Source organism: Neopelma chrysocephalum, unplaced genomic scaffold, assembly GCF_003984885.1.
Source record: "Neopelma chrysocephalum unplaced genomic scaffold, ASM398488v2 Primary Assembly neopelma1_25, whole genome shotgun sequence".
Classification (NCBI taxonomy): domain Eukaryota; kingdom Metazoa; phylum Chordata; class Aves; order Passeriformes; family Pipridae; genus Neopelma; species Neopelma chrysocephalum.
This window is the reverse complement of record NW_020897694.1, coordinates 8,905,219-8,932,014: the sequence shown is the minus strand read 5'-3', so window position 1 is coordinate 8,932,014 and position 26,796 is coordinate 8,905,219. Positions and strand designations below refer to the sequence as shown.

The window sequence follows — 26,796 nt, the reverse complement described above, 5'->3', positions numbered from 1 at the left end:
TCCCTCCTTATTTAAACTTGTGCTTAAATAAAGTGCTTGTGCAGTACTGCTTACAGTGAATATTGCTGACATACAACAAATTACCTATTGTTATTACTCTCCCCATATCCTGTCATCTGGTCTGCCCTTGGCTCTGGAATGTGTCACTAGCACTCAACTTGTTATCAGTGCTCTGCAAGCACTTTTTGTTGTAAACAAAAGCTTTCAGAGATGTATTCCTTTTCTCAACTTTTTAGTGCTATGCTGATTGTGGAAATAATGATGTGGTGGGTTTTATTATTCAAAAAGTCTGTTTATGTATTTTAGACTTAGGAGACATTGTTATGAATGAACATGTTTGAGAAGTCCTCATCTTTCTTTTAAGGGCTCCTTCTGCTTTACAAGAATAAAATTGATATAGCCAAACAGAAGATTGGCTATTAGAAGAGTCACAATATGTAGCTGGTTACAATGTTTGTCTTTTTAAAAATACTTGGGTTTTTGCCTTTGCCTGTCTGTGAAATGTAGGATGAAGTTTTAAAAGAGAGGCTAGAAGCATAACATGGTGGATCAATATACCTATACCTTCCAGGTATAGGAAACAAATAGAAAGAAGAAATTGAAACAAAAACTGAGTTAAGAATGTTCCAGTAGTCAGTGCTGTACGGTGACTAGAGGAGGTGAATTTGTGTAGGAGTTGCAAAGAGGAGGCCAGAAGTCAGTGAGTTCTGTACATTGAAAGAGGGGATAACAACAGGTTAGGAGATAATAAGATTGTCAGCTGCATTTGTAACCAAGGTATCAGTAACAGAGAGCATGAACAACTGAGGCAAAGAGGAGTTGTACTTCCAGTGTACTGTGCTGGTACAAGCCCAGCATATCAGGAAAGACTGTACTGGAAGGCATGACCCAATGATGTGGTTCTCTTAACAGCAGACTTGTCATTAAAACTTTACCCTGGAGTTTCTCCTCTTATAAGCTTTTCAACAGTTTCGAACATCTTTGAAGCAGAAATATTTTCAGTTGTCTTGTGTCAGGTGAAGTAGTTAAGGAGTAGTTAAAGACATATTTAGGTGTATTGTGAAGTAGTAAAACTAGCCTGGGCAGAGTTCTAGAATTCATAACAGCTGAAACACAAGAAAAGGGATTGGCTAGATGACTAAATATATGTTATCCTCCTCTTTCTTCTATGGTTCAGTGTTTTACTCTTTCAAAACGTAATATTTTACACAATGGTCAGATGATGAATTGGTTCCCCTGCTCTGGCTGCAGCATGTGCCAAACTCAGAAGCGCGTTGTTGCCCTCCTCCCTACAGCCACAACTCAGAAAGGGCTGTGGTAGAACTGCTTTGGGGAAGTGCAGCAAAGATTCCCTTATCAAAGACATGGAATAGCCTCTGCCTAAGGAATCATGGATTTTTTTACTGTACTACATTAGTAATAGTAACTCCTGGTTTGAGGACCACTACTGAATTCAGGGCAGGAAGGAAAAGAAAGGAGTTCTATGTGGAAAAAACTGATGGTTTCACTTACTGGTAACTTTTCTAATGACCTCAGTAAATGTGATGGAGTTCTTGATTTTATTTAGGTGGCTATTCTTGTTTTCTCAAAGGGGGTCTATTGAATAATTTCCGTGAACAAATTTCATCCTATCATTTGTGATCTCATCAAACAGATTTAAAAAGGAGTTGGTATGAACAGTCTGGTATGTTCTCTGCTAATTAAATGACAGTTTTTGAAACAAATAATAATAATAATAATTTTTTTTAATCAGTCATTCATATTACAAATTATCTCAATTTGTTCCTAGGACTTGGAAGAATTTTGCTTCAGATTTTGCATAAACCATTTAACTGTTGTTACACAAACTCAAGGCTTTGCAGAAATGGACCATGACCTCCTGAAAAACTTCATTAGCAAAGCAAGCAGAGTGGGAGCATTCCGAAATTGAGGTCTGACTACCACCAAGCTGAAGAGCGTGTTCTCTTCCCTCCTGGAAATATTTCTTTGGAGAACTTCTCCGTGGTCAGAATGTGCAGTGGTTTGGAAAGAAAGTCTCAGTGTCCATCAGCTTAAGAAATGTGTAAAAGTCCACTAACATGCAGGTTTTGTAAAGATGGCTACAGCATAGACGTGTGGTAACTGTTCATTGCCAACAGCCACAATTTAACCCAAAAATCTAATGCAGAAACTACTCTTTCCCACTCAAAGTCAAGCAAACTAAGCTATCATTATCTGCTCTTTTGATTTTTTAAATTTTTTTTTTTAAACAATGTGCATTTGGATTTTATGGGACAGTAACCTGTTTGCTGCTAAAACTTTCATAGTGTACTTTTAAAAGTAAGTTAATAGTGGGCTTCTTTTTGTCTGGTGTATCATCCAGTGAAGATCCAAACTTGTTTTTCTGAAGATATGATTCTTTAGCATGAGAGGCTTTCTGACTGGCAGGAGGATATATCTCAGTTGCTGTTTATTTGGAGTTTATTTATGAGGAGCTTCAGCAGGATATTACAGCTTTGAGTTTCCAGCACTTATGTCCACTGTTTAGGCAGAATGAAAAGAATCTCCCTTTCCATTACACCGAACACAGTTCTTGGCACCCTAGTGGGCCAGGAAGGGGCCAGGAAGCATTCACCATATTTGTCTGGATGTGAATTCTTGTGCTATGAGTTTTACTACCAAGAAAATAATTTAGTTGCAAACCCAAACAAAATTTCAAGAAAAGGAAGTTCTGCTTGAGGTTTATTTATTCCTGTCTTGGTATCTGTCCCAAGATAGACCTTCTTCAGAAAAACTGAGAAAAAGGTGGATTTGAAGTGGTAACATGGGCCTTACGATCAAATCCTAAGAGTGAAACTCACAGTAGTTTCCACATGGCAATAAAGACACCTTGTCCAAATACATTGTTTCAAATTCTCCTTTGGTCAGTGCTGCGAGGTGACCGTACCACCTAGCTAACAGGTCTGTTTAGGAGAGGAGTTGCCCTCTGGACATACCTTTCTCCCATCACTGATCAGCAATGGCTGAGGTAGAGTAGATGCTTTTTTTCTAACTGACTGAAGTGAGTTAAGATGAAAACCCCACTCAGGGCTGCACAGAGGAAGGTTTGCCCCATTACAAAAGATGTGAAGCTTATGGAGCATTTGCTTGAATTTTCCAAGACGTAACTGTGAATTAACCCTGAGCATTTATTTCTCTTAAAGTTCTGACTGAGTGAAGTGATTCAAGTGCCTTTTGCAGTATTTTACAAATGGGGAAGACAAGAAGCTGGATGACTAGGCTCAGTACACTAATACAGTCATGTGACCTTCCTGCAGATCACTGCTGTTCCACTGAATCCTTCAATGACTTTTTCTAATCCTCAGATGTGGTTTCTAAGAAACTAATTCCCTTAAATGATCACATCCTCATTTCTAAAGTAGAAATAACTGTTCTTTACTGTATTGGAGGCTCATTTCTCAAACAATCCTGTTCTTTGAGGAGCAGTAGGAAAAGGAGCAGCACATACTCCAGAATAGAAGATGAGAAGTAATGAGTATTGCCCCTCTTCACATCAGACCTTATGGGTGTGAGTTGGAAGGGTGAAGCATGCAGACAGCAGGATTTACTTATGAAGAGGGCCATGATCAAATATTTTTGAAAATGTTGTGGTAAATATTTACTTGTGTTTGAGACATTTGCCTCAGACTTTCACTAGAAATATATTGCATCATCTACGGCTAACAAGCAAATTCTGCCACCCCCTCTGTGACTAGTACAACTTCCTCCAGCAGGGTAAGTCCATACTTCAGCAGCTGTGTCTGTATTTTGTATTCAAACAGAAGTGCTCAAAACCTTTCCAGTCCATCCTTTGCAGTTTCATCAAAACCACAACTTTGCTGGGGGAAGAGATCAGTTTTGACAAGTTTGTTTTGAAAAGCACTTGATGCCAGTACACAAATAGAGGCTAATGCAGACAGTAAAACAGTATCATGGTAGGGCACAAGTGTACTGCAAACCTTGTGTGCTATAGCCCAGCACTGATCATACCAAAGCATACACACAAGGGATCCTGTGTAAGCCAAGGTTGCATATCCCTGGTTAAGCCTGGGATGGCTGAAATTTCCCCTTTTCAGTTCTGGGCATATGAACTGCCAGACTCACCTCCTAGCACTTCCTTAGCTGTAGCAGCACACAGAATGAGGGTGTACTACCACAGCCCAGCCTTCAGGCAGGAGCTTGCATCAGACCCTGTTCCATACAGATGTCATTATGATGGCACACAGCCAGTCTACTGGGAACTGGAACCAGCTGGGCAACCATGCCTCTGGTAATGGCCTTTCTGTGGTCACTCCAGCCTTCCTAAGACATGTACTATAAAAGGTCTCAGCAGACATTTCTGTTGCTTTACTTAAAGAAACAAACCAAAACTGTAAATATGAAATGATGGGGTTTTTGACTCAACATCTAATCAAAAACATTCTCTGGCTCCCTGGAGATACTACTCCATGGAATGATAGTGCTGGAGAGGGATACCACCCTCCTGCATTGACTCAAGTTCATAACATAGTAGTTGAACACTTACTGCAATCAAAATGACGTGCTACTTGAAACAAGGCATTTTTAGCTTAATATAAACAATAGTGCCATTCTTTTCCAATTTATTTCCTTTCTGCTCATAATTTCCAAAAGACTGTACACATTAAAGCCTAGATGCAATGTCAGAATAATTGACAAAGCCTGTAATCTTTAGAAAGAGCATCTCTGAACCGAATGAGGGTGATCCTAAAGATTCAGTGTGTCAGTGTTGCCGTTTATACATACCATCTGTATCATCTGACCTGGGTGTGATAATGTTACATTCCTAGAGACAGTTATTTATTTAATTTTTAAACTTTTGTTGCATGCACTTTCCTGGGCACTTAAAGCTCAATGTTTAAAAAAACATACTGACTTAGGTGGTTAAATGTGGATGCATGTATCTAAATATGTGCTTGAAACCTAACCATGGGACATTTCAGAAGAAAGTAGGGATGCATTTTACCATTGTGAGATAGTCTGCAACAAACTTGTGTTTGTGGATCTCGCTGGGTAAATTACTTAATACAATTAAGTATTGTTCTGTTTTAGGATACCACAGACAAAAGGTATTTATTAAAGTGTGAAATATGGTCAAGCATAAACTGTGTCTGGGATTTAAATAAAGAGCAGTGTTCCACTTAGCAGAAAAGGAATCAAATGGAATTTGAAAGAAAAAGAAATTACAGAGGGAGGGTCATTTAAAGGTTCTCCTAAGTTACTGAAGCTACAAGCCAGCACTGCATTGTCATATAGTAGCCAGCTGTAGAGTTTTGTTACAATGCCTGATAACTACATAAACTGCTGTTTTTATATGATCTGAACAATTTCCATGGGCTTTCCTTGTAAAACAAAGCATTTACCTACCCCATAGAGGCCGGAATCATTGTCCAAAGGAGAGCAATGGAGATGGTGAAGGGCCTTGAGGGGAAGCTGTATGAGAAGCAGCTGAGGTCATTGGTCTGTTCAGCCTGGAGAAGAGGAGACTGAGGGGAGCCCCCATTGCAGTTACAACTTCCTCGTGAGAGGAAGAGGAGGGGCAGGCACTGATCTCTTCTCTGTGGTGACCAGTGACAGAACCTGAGGGAATGGCCTGAAGTTGTGTCAGGGGAGGTTTAGGTTGGATATTAGAAAAAGGTTCCTCACCCAGAGGGTGGTTGGGCACTGGAACAGGCTCCCCAGGGCAGTGGTCACAGCACTAAGCCTGACAGAATTCAGGAAGCATTTAGACAATACTCCTGGGCCCATGGTGTGACTCTTGGAGATGGTCCAGTGCAGGGCCAGGAGTTGGACTCAATGATCCTTTGGGTCCCTTCCAACTCAGCATATTCTGTGATTCTGTAATGATGTAGAAAGTTTACAGCCTGAATCTAAAGATATGTTTTGAATTTTTGTTTCTTTATAAACTTACCTGGTTTAATAGATCATTAATAAAAATGCCATAATATTTAAAAGAGTATGAGTGGGATTTTTCCTTTCTTTTCAGTAAAAATGAAGAAAGTTTGATGCTTGTAGACTGAGTTGACTATGTAGTTAATAAACTAGATAATATTTCACAGAGGTACCTTAAAGGCTATTTGTGTTCTTCAGGAAATCATTATCACGAGATAACACATTTGTAAGCTGGAGAATTTATGCAAGTGTATTCCACCTTTCAAAGAAATTAATGCCCTAGTGACTTAATGATTAATAAAATGGTCCTCAGAACACCAATCATTGTTTCTTAAGCAAATGCACATTATGACCAGCTTGTTACAATTTAAAATATTTCACCTGGTACTTTGTACTGGTATCACACAGCCATCACCTTCTCCAGTTGTTTCACATTCAACACAGGTTTCTTCCTTCAGCCACTCCTGTACTTGAAAATGTGCAGTTTTACATATTCCCATGGCTGTTCCCGCACCTGTGAGGAACTTGCTCTTTACTAAAGCCCTTCTGGACTAGCACTGCCTAAGCACAAAATTCTTCACTTGCAAGTCGAATGCAGTGAGGAAGAAATAAGTTCCTGTGACATGTAAGAGCAAACAGCATTCATTTGGAAACAGTGGACAACAGGAAGAGATGAAGGTATAGAACAGCAAATGAAGAGGCTAGGAATCAGCTCATCAGTCTTCAGATGGCTACACAGCCAAGCCAATAGATTAAATTCCTTTAAGCATCAATGGACAGAAACAAACCTTTCCAAGATCCAATTCACCTGACCTGATCTTACATGTAAGTTTTAGGCAGGGACATATTTTCTCCAAAAATTTATGTTTCTCCACAGCGATTATCATTTGACCAGTGGTGCAACGCATGCTATTAGGTACCTGAAATGCCCATCACATTTTTTGTCCAACTCTTCTGCTGTGAATCCTAATTTTCTTTTTTCCTAGAACACAGTTTCAATACTCCAAGCCATTTTTAGTACAAGGTCTTGCTCTAAGAAAAGTGCTGTAAAATGGTAAGATTTCCATATATCTGATAAAAAGCCATTAGTTTCCATATGCTTATTTGCATATGTATCTGTTTAAAAAAAAGACTGAAAATGCTTTTTTTTGAGGAGGCAGGAACTGGCAAGCTAGCCAGTGCACTTTGTGCCCTAAGCATTGTCCTGAACACTGATGCTATAAACAGCCCTGCATGCTCAGCAGTGTCATGAGTCACAAGCACCTCTGGACTCTAAAAAAGCAGGGATGGGGAGCCTGTGAGGCTGATGTGCCCACAGCCAGACACCAAAGCCATGGTGGCTGACACTGGAGCTTGGTATCCTGGCTATTTCCAGCAGTTTTTAAAGCAAAGGAATTGCTTATGAAAAGCAGGGTGGTGAAATCATAGAATATGCTGAGTGGGAAGGGACCCATTATGATCATTGAGTCCAACTCCAGGAACTGCATAGGACACCCCAAGAGTCACACCATGTGCCAGAAAGTGTTATCCAAACACTTCTTGAACTCTGGCAGGCTTGGTGCCATGACCACTTCCCTGGGGAGCCTGTTCCAGTACCCAGCCACTTTCTGGGTGAAGAATCTTTTCCTGCTATCCAACCTAAACCTTCCTCAGCTCATGATGGAAACGTTTCTAGATGAGACATCAACCTCCTGAAGGACCATGCAAGGGCCATGACAATGACCCAGATGCTACAGGCCTGCATCTGCCAGCATTACCAACAGTGACCCTGCTACAAGGTCTGGTAAGACTATTTCCAGAACATCCTATGGAAGCCTCTGAAGGTAACCACAAGCCCAAACATGCAACTCTTTGGACCTCTGTACCCAAACATAATCACTGGAGATGGAGTGACCTCTGCTTGTCTCAGCTGCAGAGTCATGGTGTGATACAGGAGGACATCATTACCATATGAAGTCACCTTCCCATCTAGTAAAAGAAAACTACTGACTATACATCTTTTAAAAGCTATTTTATTTATCTTGAAAGGAGAGAAACTGATTAGTTTTATAAAATATTATCATACTTTTCATGTAAAGCCTTCAGTCTGTTTGAACAAAAAAAATACATTGTCACAGTAAAGAAATAATGAATCTGTTTAGGTACTGGACTCTGTATTCTTCCCCTCACCAAAGGAAGAACCCTGACTACTGTAACAGAGCTGACACTGACAGAGCTTAAGTCAGTGTACCCCAATGCTAAGATACATTCTTTCTGTAAAACTCTGCAAAAAGTGAGAAAATAAACATAAGGTACTCTTAAAACTTCTGTACATTTTTCAGGAAGAAAGCTGAAGCTGTACTAAGTCTAAAAAACCCCTCAATATTATTTTAAAATTCATTTACACATCTGTGGTGGTTTGGGCTAGGCCTTCCTTGGTGACCAGTTTGTAACCAAGGAAGGGTCCAGATTTACCCAGTATTCCCTACGATTTTTACGTAAGCCAGACTATAAGAAGAGAGGAGGAGAGGCCTTCGCTCTCTTTCCTTCCGGCGGCTTGGAGGTGCAGGTTCCCTGCTGTTGAGTCTGCCGTGTTGGGGAGCGAGGCCTGGCTAGGCCTTGCCGACCTTGGGAGACAGAGGTTGCCGGCGATCGTTCCGGAGCGACTCTCGGTTGTCCCAGGAGAGTAGTGAGATATCTTCTTTGCTAACTCTTTTGTTCTTTAGTTACTAGATCTCGGGCTACTGATTGGGATATATATATATATATATATATATTTTATTTGAGTTTTGTTCCTTTTCCCCTTCCCCTTTCCCTTTCCCTTGTGAAATTGTATATAAGTGTAAATATATTTATATATATCAGTTTGGTTGTCCTCTCTCTCGTTTTTCGGGTTTTTCTTAGTTTTTTCTCCCTCTTCTCCCTGAGGTTTTTTTTGTTTGTTGGGGGGGGGGACTTCTGGTGGTAAGGTTTGGAGACTTGGCAGGGAGCCAGCTTCAAACCATATCAACATCAGTGTGCTGCTCGTAGAATTTTTAGTAGCTCTAGGATTAGCTTCGAATGGATCTTTAAAAAAAAATGCTACTGTAAGTACTCTAAGGTCAGCTAAACAACCTGTAAATAAGCTACTTGGAGAAGATGTTGGTTTAGAACGTTTGCGTCATGAACACCATGCTTTTCTACTGTAACTGTTCTTAATTTAAGTAGCTGCAAAAGCTAAATTCCATAAAAATTGGTCATTTTAAAGCAAAACATTTGCTTATATTTTAATCTACTGGAAGTAAAAAATGTGCTTTTGTTATGTGTATTTTACAAAGCTTGGTCATTGAAAGAAAAATTCCAGTATCTGAATCAGAAACTTACAAATACAAAAGATGACAAACAGTTGAGTTGTTTTTTTTTTTTGCTAGTTGCAACCATTCACAAATTGCCCAATTAACTGCCTTTTCAGTAAAATAAGGCAGATTGATTTTCCCAACACGAGTTCACCACATTCAGCTTCTGTGCAGGCTGCAGTAAGGCCAACAGGAGATGTCCTGTGCTTTTAGAGTTCAGGCTACTCCCACCTGGAACCCAAATGGAGTCATTCAGCCTTCAGCTGCTTCTCAAGCTGTTTTGCTTGGCTACAGTTAGGTAAAAATTTGAGAAAAATCAAGAAAATTCTACATTATTAGAATTTTGAATTCTTATGTGTACCAGGTGAGGTTTAGGTTTGTTTGTTTGTTTGTTTGTTTTTTCTTTTGAGATTTTCCAAGGTAAGAAAGTGCACATCAATTACTCTGCATATGGGAAGAGGCTTCAGCTTCTGGGAAGATTCTCTGTAGGATTCTGGGATGAATCTCTGTGAGAATCATATTTTGTGAACTTCAAACTGATGGACAGTCTAACTGCCCTCTGAAATAACAATGGAAAACTGCAAAATGCCAAGTACTGGTTTCAGTAGTACGGCTGCGTAATGATTTCACTTTGAATTTAGGCTGTACTTCTGAGGCGAGGCCCACGCTCCGCAAGGCCTATGACTGCTGTCCAGTTTAAATTAACGGGAACTTGATGCGCTAGTTACGTACAGAGACAGAAATCTTTGCAGTATCTGGCCCCTCATTTTAAAAATTCGCAAGTAATGAAAATCTAAAATTCAAATCTAAGAAACAAAATTAGTGCATTTCATATCATACTAGCTAACGTTTCATCTTTAGGCAGAAAGAATTCAATCCAAGGAGACTGAATTGGCTTATATCAGTAACGCTACAACAGGAAATTCAGAAACCTTGCAACTCTGTTTTTAAAACCCTCAAAAATATATATAAATTAAATTCAGTGGCTTATATTGTATATATGCTACATAATAAGATAAAGGTATCATGAAAGACATTTAACAATTTAAAAAATACAAATGCTTTCAAACTAGCAGTTTGGAATAAAAAGCAACTAAAAATGCAACTCTATTAATGAAGGCTGTAAAACAAAAACAATCTAAGAGGGCTGGCAGTGCAGCCCCTGGTCCTGAGAATAATCTCACTTTTCTTCACTGGCTAAGGTATCATTTCCATCATTCAGCTTCTGCTTTTGCATTCTTGTTCGAGTAGATGCTACAAAAAAAACCCAAAACCAAAAAGAATGAAATGAAATCATTTTCTTCATAATTACTTTGGACTGATTATTGTAAAAATTTGTAATGACACATGGAATAGAAGTACACTATTCTGAATTCTAAATAAACCAAATCCCTCATTGTAAAATAAATACCTAATTCTGCATTGCTTCAGCAATTCTTGCTAAATCTTACACATCTTAGAAAATTTCTTCCACCTGTTTACTCAAGCTCTCATTGTTTCTGTACCCTCACTGTGTCCGTTTGCATCCTCGAGGTGGGCAGATGGTCTGTATCGCACAGGGAATCTTGCTTTGTTGCCAGGCAGATGCTGTGGGCTGAGCAGTGCCCACATCCCAAAGCCAGCTGGCCAGGAAATGCCTTTTCCCCTCAGTGACACACACTAACACCACCGGACATGAGATAGAACTCTTCCTTCTTAACCTCTGACACAAGTAAACACTGAAACATTTCCCCTACCTTAAAATAAAGGAGAGGTGCCCAGATCCACACTCATACCTATCTTGACGAGCAAGGTAAGAGTTTTTAATGGGCAAATCTGCTCAGCTACAGAGCTCAGATTCCACTAGACAGTGAGAATGCCTGGCCAGACCAAGTGTGCTCCTTCTTGGGAGCAGAAAATACAACTCATGTGGGGATGGGGTTGATTTGCTTTCCCTGAGCTAGATCTGAGTTTCATTTGAAAAAACAGAAAACTGATCCCATAAAACTGAAAGAAATGCTGATCCACAGTAGAAGAAAAAGCATTCAGACATTTTAGTATAAAAGACAGCAAAGCAACAAACAAAACTACATGAATGATTTTCCTGTGTACGTAAATTTCCATTTTGTAATCTGCATTTTTAAAAAACCCAAGCAAGTTACCCAAATTACATCAGTGTTGAGCAACATTTTCATCTGAGTGGGCCCAAACTGTTCTATCCAAGGCACTCACTGCTGTGCAGTTTATGAGGAAAATAATACTCACTCATTTCTGCAAGCTTTTGTTGGAACTTGGACTCCTGGGGTAGGTGTTTGCTGAAGACAGAAACCATATGATTAAGTCAATAAAAATACCTCTTTATCCTTGTAACCTAAACTTCAAATTAAGGTTAGTTCATTTCAGTGTTATTGCCTTCTCTTACAAGCGCTGAATAAATCCTTCACTTCTGACATCAAAGCATCTAATTGAGAAGCATGATGCTACCATCTCATTTAATACAGTTACTGAAGTTCACAAATTAACACAAGTCAGGATGTTGCGAAGAAGTTAGGACGGAAGGCCCCAAGAACTAAATATATGTAAGATTACTGAAAAGCCAAGGACAATCTCACCTTCCATCTGCTTCGTCTTGCCCCTCTATATCAAAGCGCAGCCTCTTCAGTGGCTTCGGAGCAGCACTTACTTCTGCACTGCGCTTCAGCTGGCCGTCACTGTTGCACAACATCTGGTTTATTTTTTGAAACTTTTCAGAAGTCTGAAGCGACAAGAAAACAGAGAAAGAATTGCCAATGAATCCTGAAACGATTCCAACTTTCCTGATTATCCACTAAAAAAATTAGGAGTTCTAAAGCTCTGTGGAGTTTTAAGAACTCTGGCTTCTGCCACAGCAACTTAAAATAAACTGCAACACATTTTAAAAGTGCATCTGGATATTTAGAAGGAGTTAAAAGAACTTTCTCGTAATTACTACATTTAATTAGACACACTCACTGGCCAGTTCCAGAGATGTGAGCAGGTTGTCTCATTCCTCCAAAAGTTACATACATTTAAGACCAGACATTAAACATGTTAAAACTCACCCCAAATGATTCTCCAATTGACACCAAAATTCTGCCAAATGAAGAAGAGAAGTGTTTAAGATTAAGTTACATTTAACAATGACAGAAGCATCAACTAATTTGCAGAGCTTAGCACGAGGCATTAACATGGTCCCTTCCTCACTCTGTGCATTAACAGTGCAAACTCATACTGTGCTTTACTGCAGTGAGATATTTTTCTCTGGGCCAGTGAATGCTGAATCACCAAATCAACTGTATTACACAGACAGAAACGAAATTGTGGCTTAAAAGAACCAGAGAACCCCATAGTCTGTCCCTTATCACCAGGAAGACCCTTGTGTGCTGGGTACCCAGACAATCATCCTTTCATCTTTACCTTTAAGTGTTTGCTAATCAAAACCATGCAGGACTTCAACCTGAAATACAAAGTAACATTTAAACTTTGGTACACAGTGGGCCAGATGCACTGGGATTCACTTGATCCTAGTTTGAAAAGCCATTGGAAAACTGGCACATTTGCTGTCATCCTCATCCACTAAGAACTACTGACCAACACTTTGAAATGTTCTGTTCAGCCAACTAAATAAACACTTTGTTCCAAAAAAGTATTCTCCCTTTGAACAAGCTTACAAAGCTCATCTGTTTTTCAGGAGTGTGATCCAGAGTCAAAGCCAACAACATTTAAGCAACTAGGTCAGGAAATTCCTCTCTGGGGGCGTAAAAAAAAAAGGGAAAAAACAATCAACAAAAACCTCCTTGAGCACAACAGAAAAGCCCTCAAAAATGAATAAAGGTTTCAAATAGAGGACACAAGCTTTTAACCAGAAAAGATATAACAGCCACAGACTACTGAGAAAACAGACTGCAGTTTTCTAATTTGCTTCCACTAAAATCCCCCAAGTACCTTTAATTTAGTCAAAGAAATGCTTGTCAACAACCTACCTTGACCTTGGAGTCATCTTTGTGGGTGACTGAAATCCATCAGAGAATTTGTATGGGCTCTTCAAAGGTGAGATGTAGATGTTATTGCCAGCAGGGACACGCCGAGGAGAGTTGGAAAACTGGTAAGGGCTGCGAGGAATGTGTGGGATGGGTGACAGAGTAGGAGGCTATAAGAATAATAAAATAATCGTAAGGTTTTATTGTCCATATATTTCTAGTCTATTGAATAATGAACAGAGCTAATGGCTTACCCTGTTGGAAGCATACTGCAAAATGTTTGTTTTCAGCTTCTGCATAAACACTAAGTTGTAAAAGACTATAATGGAGTCATATTGTTCTTCCCGGATAAGAACACGTTTAAAAGTCTACATAGGGTGAGAAAATCATACACAAGTTATAAAAAAAAGGAATGAAAATTTTACATTTGACAAACTTATAAAACTATTCATAAAGTCTGTGTTAGATAGTAGCTAGGATGGCATGTGGACTGTGTGCAAGCCATTGTACCTACTATTTAGAACTGTTCTAAACTGTTAGGTTTTTTTCCCAAACATGTATGAACACCAGTACATCTACTTCATTAGCTGGCACAGTCCCTTAGTGCGAACACAGTTCTAACATTTTCCAAATTTAAGCTCCTTTTACTTTCACGCACACACGTGTCAAAATGTCTAGACTACTGTGCATGCCTTGGAAGGCTAAAAAAACTCATTACTGACCTGATGTGGATAAAATAGTTCTATAGGCTTGGAGACAAAGTCTGGAGTTTAGCCAAGATCCACAAATACACTATGAGAAACTCTGCTACTCAAAGGATGCCTACAGTTCCTTTAACTGGTGAGGATTTTTCTATTGATTTAATTATTGTGTTGTGCAAAAATTTCAGTACATGAAAGCTCCTATGAAGAAAGAAACTTCTTAATGTTAGAATTAAGCCTGCAACTTTAATTCATACTCAGCTGTTTGATATATAACCATACATCTCTATTTCAAATCAAACCGTATTTCTATTGAAAGCTTCTGTAGAAAGTTATCTGCTTCTCTTCCCTTAATGTTCCATGGGAAGTTAGATAACTCCTAAAGGAACTTGTGTTATTTTTGAAAATCCTATTAGCTCTACACATAAATCTTTCATCTAGTCTCCAAATAAAATCATAAACCATTATTTAGTATCTTTAAAAAAATGGAATTAAGTTTAATTTATGCAATAAATCTTTAAAAAATCTTTAAAAAATATATTTAGTATTAGAGTCCGTTTTCTCCTCCACAAAATGGAGATGCAGTGAAGCAGAAGTTCCTTTTGTATGTTCAAGTGTAGTTTGTTTTATTTTGATTTCAGAGAGCAAGAATTAGTTTATAACATTTTTATGGAGGAGTAACGTTTAAGAACTTCCATACCTCTTGATTTGTGTTGCAAAGCTCCTTGTATGCCGAAACTATTATTTTAAATCGAAGATCTATATTCTTTACTTTGCATATGCCATACATGGAACACATCATGATCTATTAAAGAAACAAGACAAGACAACTGAAAATGCAGAAAATGAAATCAGCTTCGTCATTTCAAGTTAAGAAATAAGCTTTCTGTTACTGTTAGTGTTCTGTAAACTAGCCTGCAATTCAACTTCATAAGAACTCCCAGAACGTAAGTCAACTACTGTTACCTCTATTTCTGTATGACAATCAACTAACTGGAGCTGATAGTATCTTCTAAAACTCATTTCACACGTTGCAATTTTAGAGTAGAATAACAAAACATTTATCAGCCACCCATGTTGTCTTCCCAAAGAAAATCATTATTTTCTTATGCAAATTATTAGAAATTGTGGTGTGTCTTCATTATTTTGAAAATAGATGAAAATGGTATTTGACAATGCCATAGTGAGTAACTGCCAGTGCTTAAAAAACTGAGATGAGAGACTTCAGTCTAAATTAAGTTCTCCTCTCAGTGATCAACAGAAAAATAAAAACTCAGTGTACAATTTCTAATGGCTAAAGAATGTCCAAGAAACATTTTGTTCAGGAGAGTCTTTTTAAGCTTTTCGAAACTTTTTTGTTCATGTTACCTGGTCCAAGTGCCTGTCTCTCATTAGCTCATACTCATTTTGCAGTGTGTGCTGGAAGAGTGTCCAGATCAAGGGTTCCAGGTCAGGATGTTCGGAGAGAAGCTGAAGGAACAGGGTATGCAGCCGACGATAGGCCAGAAGATACACTTCAGAAACAGAGAGGAAAAATAAACTGGAATTGTAATAATAGGGGCATACAAAATAAGAATGCAATGGAGGATGGACAGCAATTGAACATTTGCTGTCTCCAACTACAAAAAGTACAAGACATCAAATGAAGGTAGTAAAAGCCAGCTTTAAAATAAATGGAAAAGATTCTTCATACAAGAGACAGCGGACATATGGAAGGCCACACCAAACAATGCTGCACATGCATGTCTATGTCAATTCAAAAAGAGCCTGAACAAGCATTTGAAACATGAATCTGCTGAGAATTACTAGTCCGACACAGTGCAAAAGGTTCAGAAAAAAACCCGAGCTGGACAAAGTCAAAGCTTGGGAAAGCATTCAGGGGAAGCACTGTCCATGCTTGCCCAGTTCTTCAGCTTCCCGGGATACCTATTTATGGTCACTGCTGGCAAAAGAAGAACCCTCCATCTGAGCCCATACGGACATTCTTACAGTCAGTAGGTAAGTTTTCAGTTCAAACTTCCAGTGTGCAGAGCACACCCATTAACCTGCTGGCACCATTTTCCTCCAGAGGGTCTGCACACTGTTCACTCCAGATTCTACAATAATCTTTTAAGAAATCTTGAGCACCAAAATGGATAAATAACATGAGATAACTTCGCAAATGTCAGCACATACAGAAGCAACAAACCTTTTTTGTAGAACAGAGAGAGGGAGGTAGATTTTTGTGGTTTCTGTGTTTGCGGGGTCGCACCAGATTGAGCATCTGGAGTGGAATTAGCACTTGGAGGAGGTCCAGACGCTTTCTTCTTAGGAGATCTCACAGGAGAAAGATAGCTGGAGATTCAACATATATTAAGCACTTAACATCACAGGATAAAAGAACAATTTTATATGAATAATACTTGCAGGAACTCTTCCTTAAGAAATTAATTGCTATTGCAACCTGTTATCCGTAATACCTGATACAGGGACTTATTTATTCTAGGCAAATGAGATAACAGTTTGCAGTTACAGGTTTGATGGGTCTTAGAAAAACAGACTTCAGCATTTGATTTAAATTATACGAGTAATTAACATCTGCAAATACAACAGTTTAACAAAACCTAAGTACCAAGCCTAACAAGCAGGAAAACAGAATAGAGGTGAATTTAAATTTTAAGGGTGATATTAACTTCACATTTTCCTAGACCTCAGGAATGCATGTCACTTACAGATCTGCAGCAGTGTGATTATGTTGCAAAGGTGTATTGGGAGTAGAAGTGGTCTCAGGCTGATCAGTTTGGCCTTCTCGTTCTTTTGACTGCTTGATAAGATCAAACAGAGGCGACCCCTAGAAAAATTACAGGAATACTACATTGTACTAAGACTAGACAACCACTTTAAATGGATTTTGTTCCCTCTTCTCCAAAAAAATCCACCAAAATATGATCCTCAACAGAAGATTGAAGCTTTGAAGTACTTCAGAACACTCATATTTTGCCAGATAAATTTTAACTATTAAATACACCAAGCACATTTTTTCTTGTTTTATCAGCAATCCATTAGATATAGGCTAACTGCAGATTTGAGACACAGTTGTATTCTAGAATCCCTTACTACTTCCTATTAAATAGCCATTCCCAAAAAGAAGAGCAAACAATACAAAAAAATACATAAAATGTTGCATTTCAAAAAATAACAAAAATACCCCCAATGCAAAAAAACCCAAAACCAACAAACAAAACCCCAGCAATCAACAAAAACAAACAAACAAAAAACAAGCAAAGGGAACCTCAACCCATTGGTGACTGAAAGTTACTGCTGTACCTGCTGTCAGTCTATTTCTGCTACAACATCTACCCAATATTTTGCATATGATAATATACAAACCATGGTCATAATTCATTTAACTGCACTGGAGACTTTAGTCTCTGCTCTATCATGTTCCAGAGCCACCTCTGGCAAGAGTTTAAGTGATTCTGGATTCATTAAGTCTCTGCCCTCATGGCCAAAAACAAAAATCATTTTGATTTGAGGTTAGTTATCAATACTTTAGGCAAGGCAGTTGGAATACATTGGAAACTAAGAGCTTGAAGTAGAAAGTGATGCAGAGAGAATGTAAATAAGTGGAATGGAGAAGGTTCTGGGTGAAGCAGCATCAGCATTTCTGCTGACGTTAGTAATAAAAAGCAGTCTTGCAGAAACAAAATCTCAGGCTGCTTGTGTGTCATGCACAGAGTAGAATTATGCTGAGACAACAAGACTGCATGGGAAAATATTTTGGGACCGTATTTATAATTAATTTTGAAAACACAGGGTTGCTGGCTTCTAGATTTTTTTGTTTTCTTTAAAAAGATGACTCATCCTTGAGCACAACGTTGCCTCTCAAAAGTGCAGTATCAGAACTCCTGAAGCAACAGAGGAACATTTGATTAGCAAATATCTGCCATCTTGCAGGGGAAGCAGTGTCCATAGTCCCAACTCAGGATGAAGTGGGCAAAAACAAACATTCAGCATTTTCCTGAAATGATCTCCCCAAAAGACAGCAGTAAAATCAGTCAGCTCATTGCTTTGTACACAACGCATCATCAGATGGTCTATGGTCTGTTTGAACCTACAAATGCACATTATTAATACTAAAATGTGATGGCACAGATGATAAATCTGTAGCTACAAACAAGAGCACAGCACACATGTAAAGTATGCAGCATCACCTGGCTAAGGCAGTAAGAAATGGCCTAGTAAAACGAGACTAAATTTATGAGAAATAAAACTAGCATTAAGACATTCCTCATTTAGACTTATTTCTAAAAAAAAAACCACTTTTCTTCTGAAGTGCATCAAATAAAAATTTAGAGCAACAAGATGAGAGTGACGATTTTTCCCACTGTGCAATTTTTAAATTATGATTTTGGCAATACTGGAGCTGTTTCATCCATAACATAAAAAACATCAGTTACTGATTCATAACCACATAGTTATTTCTCCATTGTTTCTCCACCAGTTCAGCTCTTGGGCTGGTTTGCATAATTTTCCCCTGCATTTAGTAGTGCACACACTTCTCACTTGTTTCTCTCAGCATTGCACTTGCTGCAAGCACAGACACATTACCTTCTCCATTTCTCATTCTTCTGGTCTCTTCCTTTTTATTATTCCCACCATTCACTATGCTCCAAGTTTCTTTCCCAGAGCAATCACTAATTTATTGATGAGATATCTTGACTAAGAGTGAACCCTGCTTCATTAATTTCATATTTTAGCTATTTATGACTGAGAAAGTATTGTTTTTAATGAAACATCAGTAGGAGGAAAAAGGGTTGATAAAAGGGAATGAGAGGTCTAGGAACAGAAGGAAAAATTACTACTTTTGAGTTAGCACTTGAGACCAGCAGTTCCAGGTCCTCTCTCACCCCTCCTATAATTTTCACTATTCCAAGTGTGATTTCATTAAAGTGAGGAGGCACAGCAGCTTGCTACCAATGGAAGAGATCTGCTTATTTTTTCATAATTTCCACTCCTCCTCTTCTATCTGCCAGCCTTGACTATCAGTTGACCTCCATGTAAGTGGAGTTGATGCACTAAGCCAGCAGAAAGTTAACAGAGAAAGCAAACCCAGATTTAGGACCACCCCGCAGAGAATCACAAGCAGAGCCAGAACAATCAGTAAGAACAGACAAGGTAGCAACACTGGGAGCAAAGCAGAAAAGAGCAGAGAACAAAGTACAAGATGTCCTGCATTTACTGACAACCACCTGTTCCATAAACTGATTGGCAAGTGAAATTTATCTGACAGGAATATACAAAACCTACTGCTGCTTTCCATCAGTTAGATGAGCCACAGTCAGCAAAGGGATATTCTTTGTGTAGAAACATCTACTTATAGAGACCTAATAGCAAGATGCAGTGAGTCCAATATTTTTTGGCTCCCACAAATACTAATTGATACTGTAGTTAAAAACATGGCAAGATAAACAGGATGTTGCAGCCCAGCCGGTCCCAGCAGCACAGAGCTGCCAGCATCAGTAATGGCAGGATGTGAGACAGCCCGATTCAACACATGCCCTTGGGCAAACCACAGCTGTGTCACCTACACTGACTGCACAGCCTTTGTTAGCCCTTTGGCTGCATAAGCAGGAAGAGGACATTTAGTTTTCAGACCTGGTGAAATTTCTGTTTCATTTCCACCTTCCTCTCAGACTTTAGATGCAGCCCTCTGTGTCCTTTCCCCAGGGAGCCCTACCACTCTCGATGGTACCTTTCCAAATGCATGGTCACGTAGTTGGAGGAATAGGAGCTACACTGACAAGACTGGTGCCTCACAAAAAAAGTGTGTGCCATAATCTAGAATTACATAGAGACAAGTTTTCTCAAATGCAACTACCCCCCAGCCTGAGAAACTGATGGGTTTAATTACAGCCTTGTCTCCTTTCTTTATATTTACTCATGGAAAATAATTCTGTTTAGTGAATTCAAAGCATGTTGCGCAGCTTGCAGGGAGTTTTCAAGCTCACCAGGGCAAACTTCAGCTTTAGTTCCACTATTTGATATTCAACACTCAAATGAGCAAAGTATAACATCATTAACCAGGCAATTACCAGTCCTCTAAGTAATAGTCACAAAGAACTTTAACCCCCAGGTCCAGCTTAATCGAACAGGAATGTTTATTGGGAACTTGTTTCTAAAGTGATGTTATTCATGCTATCTTGTACAAATTTTATAATGCTTTTTATAGCTTTTAAGCAGCACTTGAGGTGAATAGGTCCCCTCCAATGCATTCCTTTTACATGAAAGCAGATTTGCAGTTTTTACTTTAATTTAATGCTCAGTAAGTGATTAATGTTACTAGATGCAGCCACAGAATAAATTTCACTAATTAAGCAAAATGCTGCTTTTCATTTGACACTTCCCTGTGTTGGCTAGAGAAACCCCATTTTATTAGTGTAAAAAAAGGAGAAAGCAATGAAGGCTAAAAATGTCTCAGGGTCAAAAGGCCACTGGCATCAGAATGAAGAATAAGACTGAAATTTGACTCAGTCCCCTCTTACACTACCCAGGGCTAACTAAATCCCCAATACTATATCTGTGAATTAAGTGGGGCTTTGTTAAGTGAAGCTTTGTAGGATGCTTCCCTGCAGCAACACCTCCATCACAGGCATCTGCAGTGACTTTTCCCCATCTGAAAGCTCCTTTCATGGACAAAACAGGCACAATTTCTTGTTGGCTAATCTTTATTTGGCTACAGTGAAACTACAGGACACACAGGTGGTTCCCAGCTTCCAAATCTTTGTATTGGCTCTATCCCAACATGAAAAGATTAAACAAAAGACCTACATCCTTAAATATGGGGAAGAGCTACTCTGGGGTTCGGGTGTACTCCACTGACCAGAGAGAAAGACCCTGAGCGGCTTTAAGTAGTGCTATTAGCAGCTCACAGGATTTTAAAAACTGCTTTTGTCTTTGTTTTCTATAAGCTTTATATTTTTATTCTTTATAATAATTTCCTAATACATTTCCAGGTTCTAGTTATCTGTTCACAATAAATTTTAATGCAGTGTTTAGCACTTAACTATGCATATATCTCAATGCCAAGGTCCCTTGGGTGTTTTTTTATTTATTTTTGGGGGAATTTATTTTGGTTTTCAAATTATTGAATCAGTCAATACAATACATAATGTTAAACAATTTTCTTCTTCATAATGTGCTAAAAAAAGGTTGTGATTTACAGGGCAAAACAAAGCCAGTTTAGAACTGACAGCTTTGGAATGGAAGTGCAAGGACTGGATCAGCACAAGCTATTTCCAACCCTCTTCCTCACAAGAGAATTGCATGCCCAGAAAGTTGACTTTCGCTTGCAACTTTTGAAAGTTGCCTTTTCAGAAGTTTCACATAATAATTAGTTATCAGAATTCAGAGATTATTTAGGCCTGCCAAAGCAAAGTACACCTCACAGTCTAAACTGAAACAGTACTGATCATGAAAAAAACAGTAATATTAAGGATCGTGTTCTAATTTCACATGTGTAAGTTGTGTTACATAAATTATGTTCCTATTGGGGCTTCTACTTACAAAATTTATAAAGAAAAACATTAAAAACTGCAGTGTTAATGGTTTAATTCATATAAGAATACAGACAGATCTGCTTTTAACTCCTTACAGCATATGCATGTTTAATACAAGTCCTATTGTGATCTTACTCATATCCAGCATTTAAGATGAAGTAATAGGGTCATCAAGCTTTGTGAGGATCTTCTTTTATCTCATGATAAAGAAGTTAAATCTCTCCAGTCAGAGAAGGAAAGCCAGGCCACCACAGTCTGGATATGAATCTTAAAGTTTTGTTGCTTTAAATGATGCTGCAAATCCACTCTCCTCAGAGTTTTGCGATAACCTACTCTTCCTCAAAAGTCTCTGGAGAGTCCTGGCAAATCTTATTGGAAATAAGACCTTATTTCAGAAAATAAATACCATAGTAGTTTTCAACCACTCCACTCCCAAAATTAGTCTTTACCAAATGAAGACTGATTAACCAATTCTTTATGTTTTACAGGGTCTCTTAACAAAGGTCCATGGGACCACCTCATTGCACAAGAGCAATAAAAGAGCATCATTAAAATATCCTTCCTAGCAAAGGAGAAGGATGTCTGTGAAAACAGTTTTTAAATTTCAAATATAAAGATGATAGACCTTCTCTGTTAACATAGTGACTGATACTATTGGTTATGTTCAAAATATTTCACAGACCAATGATAACACTCAGCAAACAGGGAAATTTCTGACAGAGTTATTGCTTTATAGCTCTGCAACCAATTACCAGTTGAAGGGAGAAATGAACCCTGGTCATCAGGAATGCTCCTGCTTGCCAAGCCTGTGAGATTAACTTTTTAAAAATTGGTTTGAAAGGTGTTTTGAAAGACAGTCTACAAGCAGAACTACAAATTTATAGAACTGGGTTTTTTTAGCTATTCAGGATGACCCTGAGCAGGCTGCAGTCAGGTCTTGCACCACTTCCTTCAACAGGTTTTTCTGCTCAGCTCACACAACTGCACATGCAGGTACACAAATCAAAACAGAATACAATAACCCTTGCCATGTATTTTTTTGCTGAATATTATCCAAGAAAATATAATTTTAGGCTTATCTACCACACATTTTCTCCCCAAAGCAATTGCTGTGAGCATCTTCCAGATGAATCTGTGGTCTGCACTGGCAGTGCAGCTGCAGAAATAATCTGTATCTGAAGTAATTAGCAACTGTATTACCTATCCCTCCAGGGCAACTAGGCTTCAATATGACTCATTCTTGGTCAAATCTTACTTTTCAAGATTTTTAGGCAAAAGCCAAAGGTCTCAAAGACAACTGAATGGATACCAGTTTCCCCCCACTCTCTGGATAGAAATTGTGTACACTAAACTAAAATGCACCTGATCTGAACCATTTGACTGTCGGAAATGACAATATATCAGTCAGTAACAACACATTCTGCCAAAGATCTTGAGGTTGAGAACTACAGCAACAACTTTAAACTGTGAAAACACTACAGAGTGTAAATATTATTGGCACAGGAAATAGAGATGCTTTAAGGGACCATTATGTTAACTGACATCACAAAGTATTAGACCATTTCTATAGTTATTTTTATATATGAAAAATTATTACACTCAGGAGCAAAACAGCACTCAAGCACTTATTTTCTTCAGAGGAACTTTTGGGTCACAAAATGCCTATCTCAATAATTTATTTAGGTAATTATTATTGTAACAATCAAACAAGCTGTTACAATACCACATCACGTTTTACATCAGTTTCATTTCTAACCGACTTACACAGACCCAGTTCCCAGAACAATTAAGACAGGTTCTGGGAAATATTTTTACAAGTACAAGTGGAAACATGATAATGAGGTGTCTCTGAGACTTTTGTTTAAAGCCAGTAATTCAGTTTCAAGTCTTGTGTTCTTTCCAGTTTCTCATTAACTGGACAAATTTAGGTACAAAGCGCCCCAAACAATTCTTTTACTAACCTAAATGTGTTAAGTGTGCTAGGAAACTTTGTAGACAGCAGTTTTTGAAAGAGCAGGACAGCATCTTTTACCAACATAATCAAGGAGTCAACGAACTAGGAATTGAACAGAAAAGTATACAACAGATAATCTGCAGAGGATTGGAATAAGCTACACGCACAGAAAGACCAACTCCCTAGAAAAAGTAATATTAGCTAGGGGATGGTATACGTCCTGAAATGATTAAGAGCAGACTATTCTATGATTATTTAAAAGCAAAAATAACCATAAATATCTTGCAACATGCTTCATACAATCTAAAATAGAAAAATAGCACAAAGAAATTGGAGTTGCAAAACCAATATGCCATGTTTTATACCAAAGCATGGCAACACAAGCATGAAAACCATTTTATGTGATGGATTTATCAACCACTTCAATGTGAAGAAAATTACACATGACAAAGAAGAAGGAAAAAAACTGAAGTTGTAACAAAAATCAGAGTCACAACATTTTGGGCACATTTCAAAAGTAACATATCCTAAAAAAATGTCAAAGTTTTGAGAACTCTTTTGCTGCCCTTTTTTTTTTGGTGCTCAGATACTCCTGTGTGTAGGAAGTGGACATGTGTATGGAAATCAAGAAATTTGCATGACCTCTGCTCTCTCCTTCCTCTGTGCAACACTTGCTCCTTGACCATTTATCTTTTGGTTGTACTTCCATTGGCATATAATTTAAAACTGCAACATGTAAAAAAAGAACGGATGAGACTGTCCCTGAAGTAATAACTCAGTGACATTAGGGAATATATGAAGAGCACCTATCAACAAAGCAGTAAAACAGACTTAGCTGACAAGGTCCATTCAAGTACTAAATGATCAAAACCTATGTTTCTCCTGATCTCATTAAATTACAAATACACTGCTGGAAAACACGAATGAGAAATGTGAAATACTTCAGTAACAATGTACTTTTCTATTAAAGCTTTGCATTTTTATTATGAGAAACTCCCAAGTCACTTGTAAACAAAGCAAACCCCAAGTTCAGTTTTTCTGGGAAGATCGTTACGCTCTATCCTATTTTGAGAAAATTCAAGTCTTTTGACTCTAGTTTTTCTTCCTGAAATTTAGGGAAAACTTACTTAGGTTCTAGAGATTTTTCTTTTACTTCAGTTGGCCTTTTTGGAAGAAATTTCATTGAAACATATTCCCACAGAAACTCTACATTTTGTCAGCATGTTTTCCAACAAAAGAATTTCAAACTCTTTCTGCTAGTATCACCAATCTAATTGTGGTATCTCTTTTAGAAATTTCAAAATACAAACTCGCTGATCAGTGTTTTAAAAAGTCTCATGCTCATTTTAAAACTTGATCACTACATGAACTGTCGTTGTGCATGATTTAATTGAAATACCTGAACTCTGTTTTACTGAAGTTACATACGACCACATTAAATTGTTACTGTTTATTTCCTATGGTTTAAGCAAATGCAGGAAGTTTGGGATGGCTTGGAAGCCACAGGCTTATAGAAACCCCCCAAAATGTTTCCCTTTAGCTCTCAAATTCCAAACTGTGTGTAAAAACACAAGCTGATCTTGAAACTTCACCACATTGCTTCTAGTAAGAAAACAAACCATTTTCATACTGACTTAGGTATATACATTAAGTTGTTCTGTGTACCTATACACTTTTGATACCTCAGAGGAAGATATTCAAAGAACATATGTAAATAGTTGTCAAATTTAAAGGAGTTACTTTAATTTGGAAGCACTTTTACTCTGCTGTCTTCACTTTCACTGTAAAGAAAATGCACATTTCTGCTTTTAGTTAGTTAGTGTGGGATCTGTTATGGGTAGCTCCACTGATTTCACCACGAATGTACTGATATCAAACAAAACCCAAAGTGTGCCCACAAGCACAGCCAAACAGCAGTCAGAAGCCTTACATATAAACATATGTTTATATGCCGCTGTTTAAGAAAAGCTCATACAAGGCACCTCAGCTAAGATACAACAATCTAGTAGTTCTGCTATGTAGACTTCTCTATTTTGTTTTTTAACTTAAGTAGCTAACAAGTTCCTTATTTATCATTCAGCAGGCATTTTCTATAGCTACTCTAAAGCGTATAAACCAATGACTAAGCCACAGCAAAGACAGTTTTTACTATTCACTTCCAATGAAGTAAGAGGCTGCTAATTAATGCATTTCTGAGGTTAGACTCACAAATGACCTGAATCTATCTCCCTGCTACCTGACTCTCTATTTTGTCTATTTTAACTGCAGGTGAAATGAGGTATCTGTAGCATATTTGTGTGTGATTTTCTAACTCTCTAGACTGGTTGGCAGTCTTTAGACCATAGCATGACAAGGAAAATGGAAACCAATACCAGCAGTGAAGCCAGTTGGCCCAAAGCACCCAAGACCCTGAAGTCAGTAAGAAAACTAACAGCATCTTCAATTCACTCTGGACTGGATATTTGCCTTACAAAGCTGACATCCTTTATCACCTCTATTAATCTTAAATAGCAAGGCATGACTATGCATACTATGTCTGTATTACCACTCATTTTTATCCTCCTTTGTGGAAAAATCAATTAGGTGTATATTGCTCTCTTTTATTACATTATAAATACCACTATTTCAAACCACTTATATGAAAATAAATTACAGGGTAGTAGACCAGAAGCATAGATCTCACTCTTGAGCTTAGATGAGCCTTTTAAACCTCACACAGCCAAACACTAAGTTAATGTCTGGCCAAGAGTCAAAACAATACAGATTTTAAAGCCTCAAAGTTGAACATTGCTACAACACTTCCAGCACCGTTTCCCTGTGGCTTAAATCAGTCAAAGTGCACTGGCGCTTCTCTAAGTTAGACATCTGCACTTTCTGCTTCATCCCTTGCTTCACCGTTAGCACAGCTATGACTTCAAATTATGGATTTTTTAGGATTAGTTTTAAACCAAACAGTTTTTCTCATTCATATATATGCATATATACACATAGCACAAGGGAAGAAGCACAGAGGCTTAAACGGACACCGGTAGGATCACTTCAAGCAACAGCCCACATTCAAACCGTTTAAGTCAACCATAAAAATTGTATCAGAACCCAATGAATTACAGAAGTACAGAGAAATTTAAGGTAATATTTGTAAGCAGAAGTAGGACCTTTGTGATCTTTCCACAACAATCGGTACCTGATCCACTCACTCTTATCCCTTGCCCCCTCATCAAACATTTTCTTTTTTTTATTTCAAAAACGATGTAAGTGATAACTACTGAAACTTAGAGCTAATGACTTTCAATACTACTGCTTCTACCTCAGATTTTAAAGACTTGCATAGCCAAAAATTAACTTTTTCCATTTATACCACTGAATCACTAAACCACCATAGAT

General features: G+C 38.2%; 2 protein-coding genes across 3 annotated transcripts in view; one reads left to right on the top strand and one right to left on the bottom strand.

Annotated features, from left to right (window-relative positions):
- RCBTB2 (RCC1 and BTB domain containing protein 2) overlaps positions 1-5,480 on the top strand; it is a 34,237-nt gene extending 28,757 nt beyond the window's left edge. For both annotated transcript variants that reach the window (XM_027674373.1, XM_027674375.1), the window contains one exon: positions 1,790-5,480. In XM_027674373.1, coding sequence (XP_027530174.1) covers positions 1,790-1,930 — 141 coding nt within the window. In that variant the 3' untranslated portion in view covers positions 1,931-5,480. The remainder of the gene's footprint in view (positions 1-1,789) is intronic.
- Positions 5,481-7,924: 2,444 nt separating this feature from the next.
- RB1 (RB transcriptional corepressor 1) overlaps positions 7,925-26,796 on the bottom strand; it is a 70,773-nt gene continuing 51,901 nt past the window's right edge. Inside the window, exons 18-28 of the mRNA XM_027674372.1 lie at positions 16,632-16,750; positions 16,109-16,254; positions 15,289-15,434; positions 14,621-14,725; positions 13,474-13,587; positions 13,223-13,389; positions 12,302-12,332; positions 11,834-11,976; positions 11,487-11,536; positions 8,919-10,496; positions 7,925-8,316 (exon numbers count right to left, since the gene is read on the bottom strand). Coding sequence (XP_027530173.1) covers positions 10,423-10,496; positions 11,487-11,536; positions 11,834-11,976; positions 12,302-12,332; positions 13,223-13,389; positions 13,474-13,587; positions 14,621-14,725; positions 15,289-15,434; positions 16,109-16,254; positions 16,632-16,750 — 1,095 coding nt within the window. The 3' untranslated portion in view covers positions 7,925-8,316; positions 8,919-10,422. The remainder of the gene's footprint in view (positions 8,317-8,918; positions 10,497-11,486; positions 11,537-11,833; positions 11,977-12,301; positions 12,333-13,222; positions 13,390-13,473; positions 13,588-14,620; positions 14,726-15,288; positions 15,435-16,108; positions 16,255-16,631; positions 16,751-26,796) is intronic.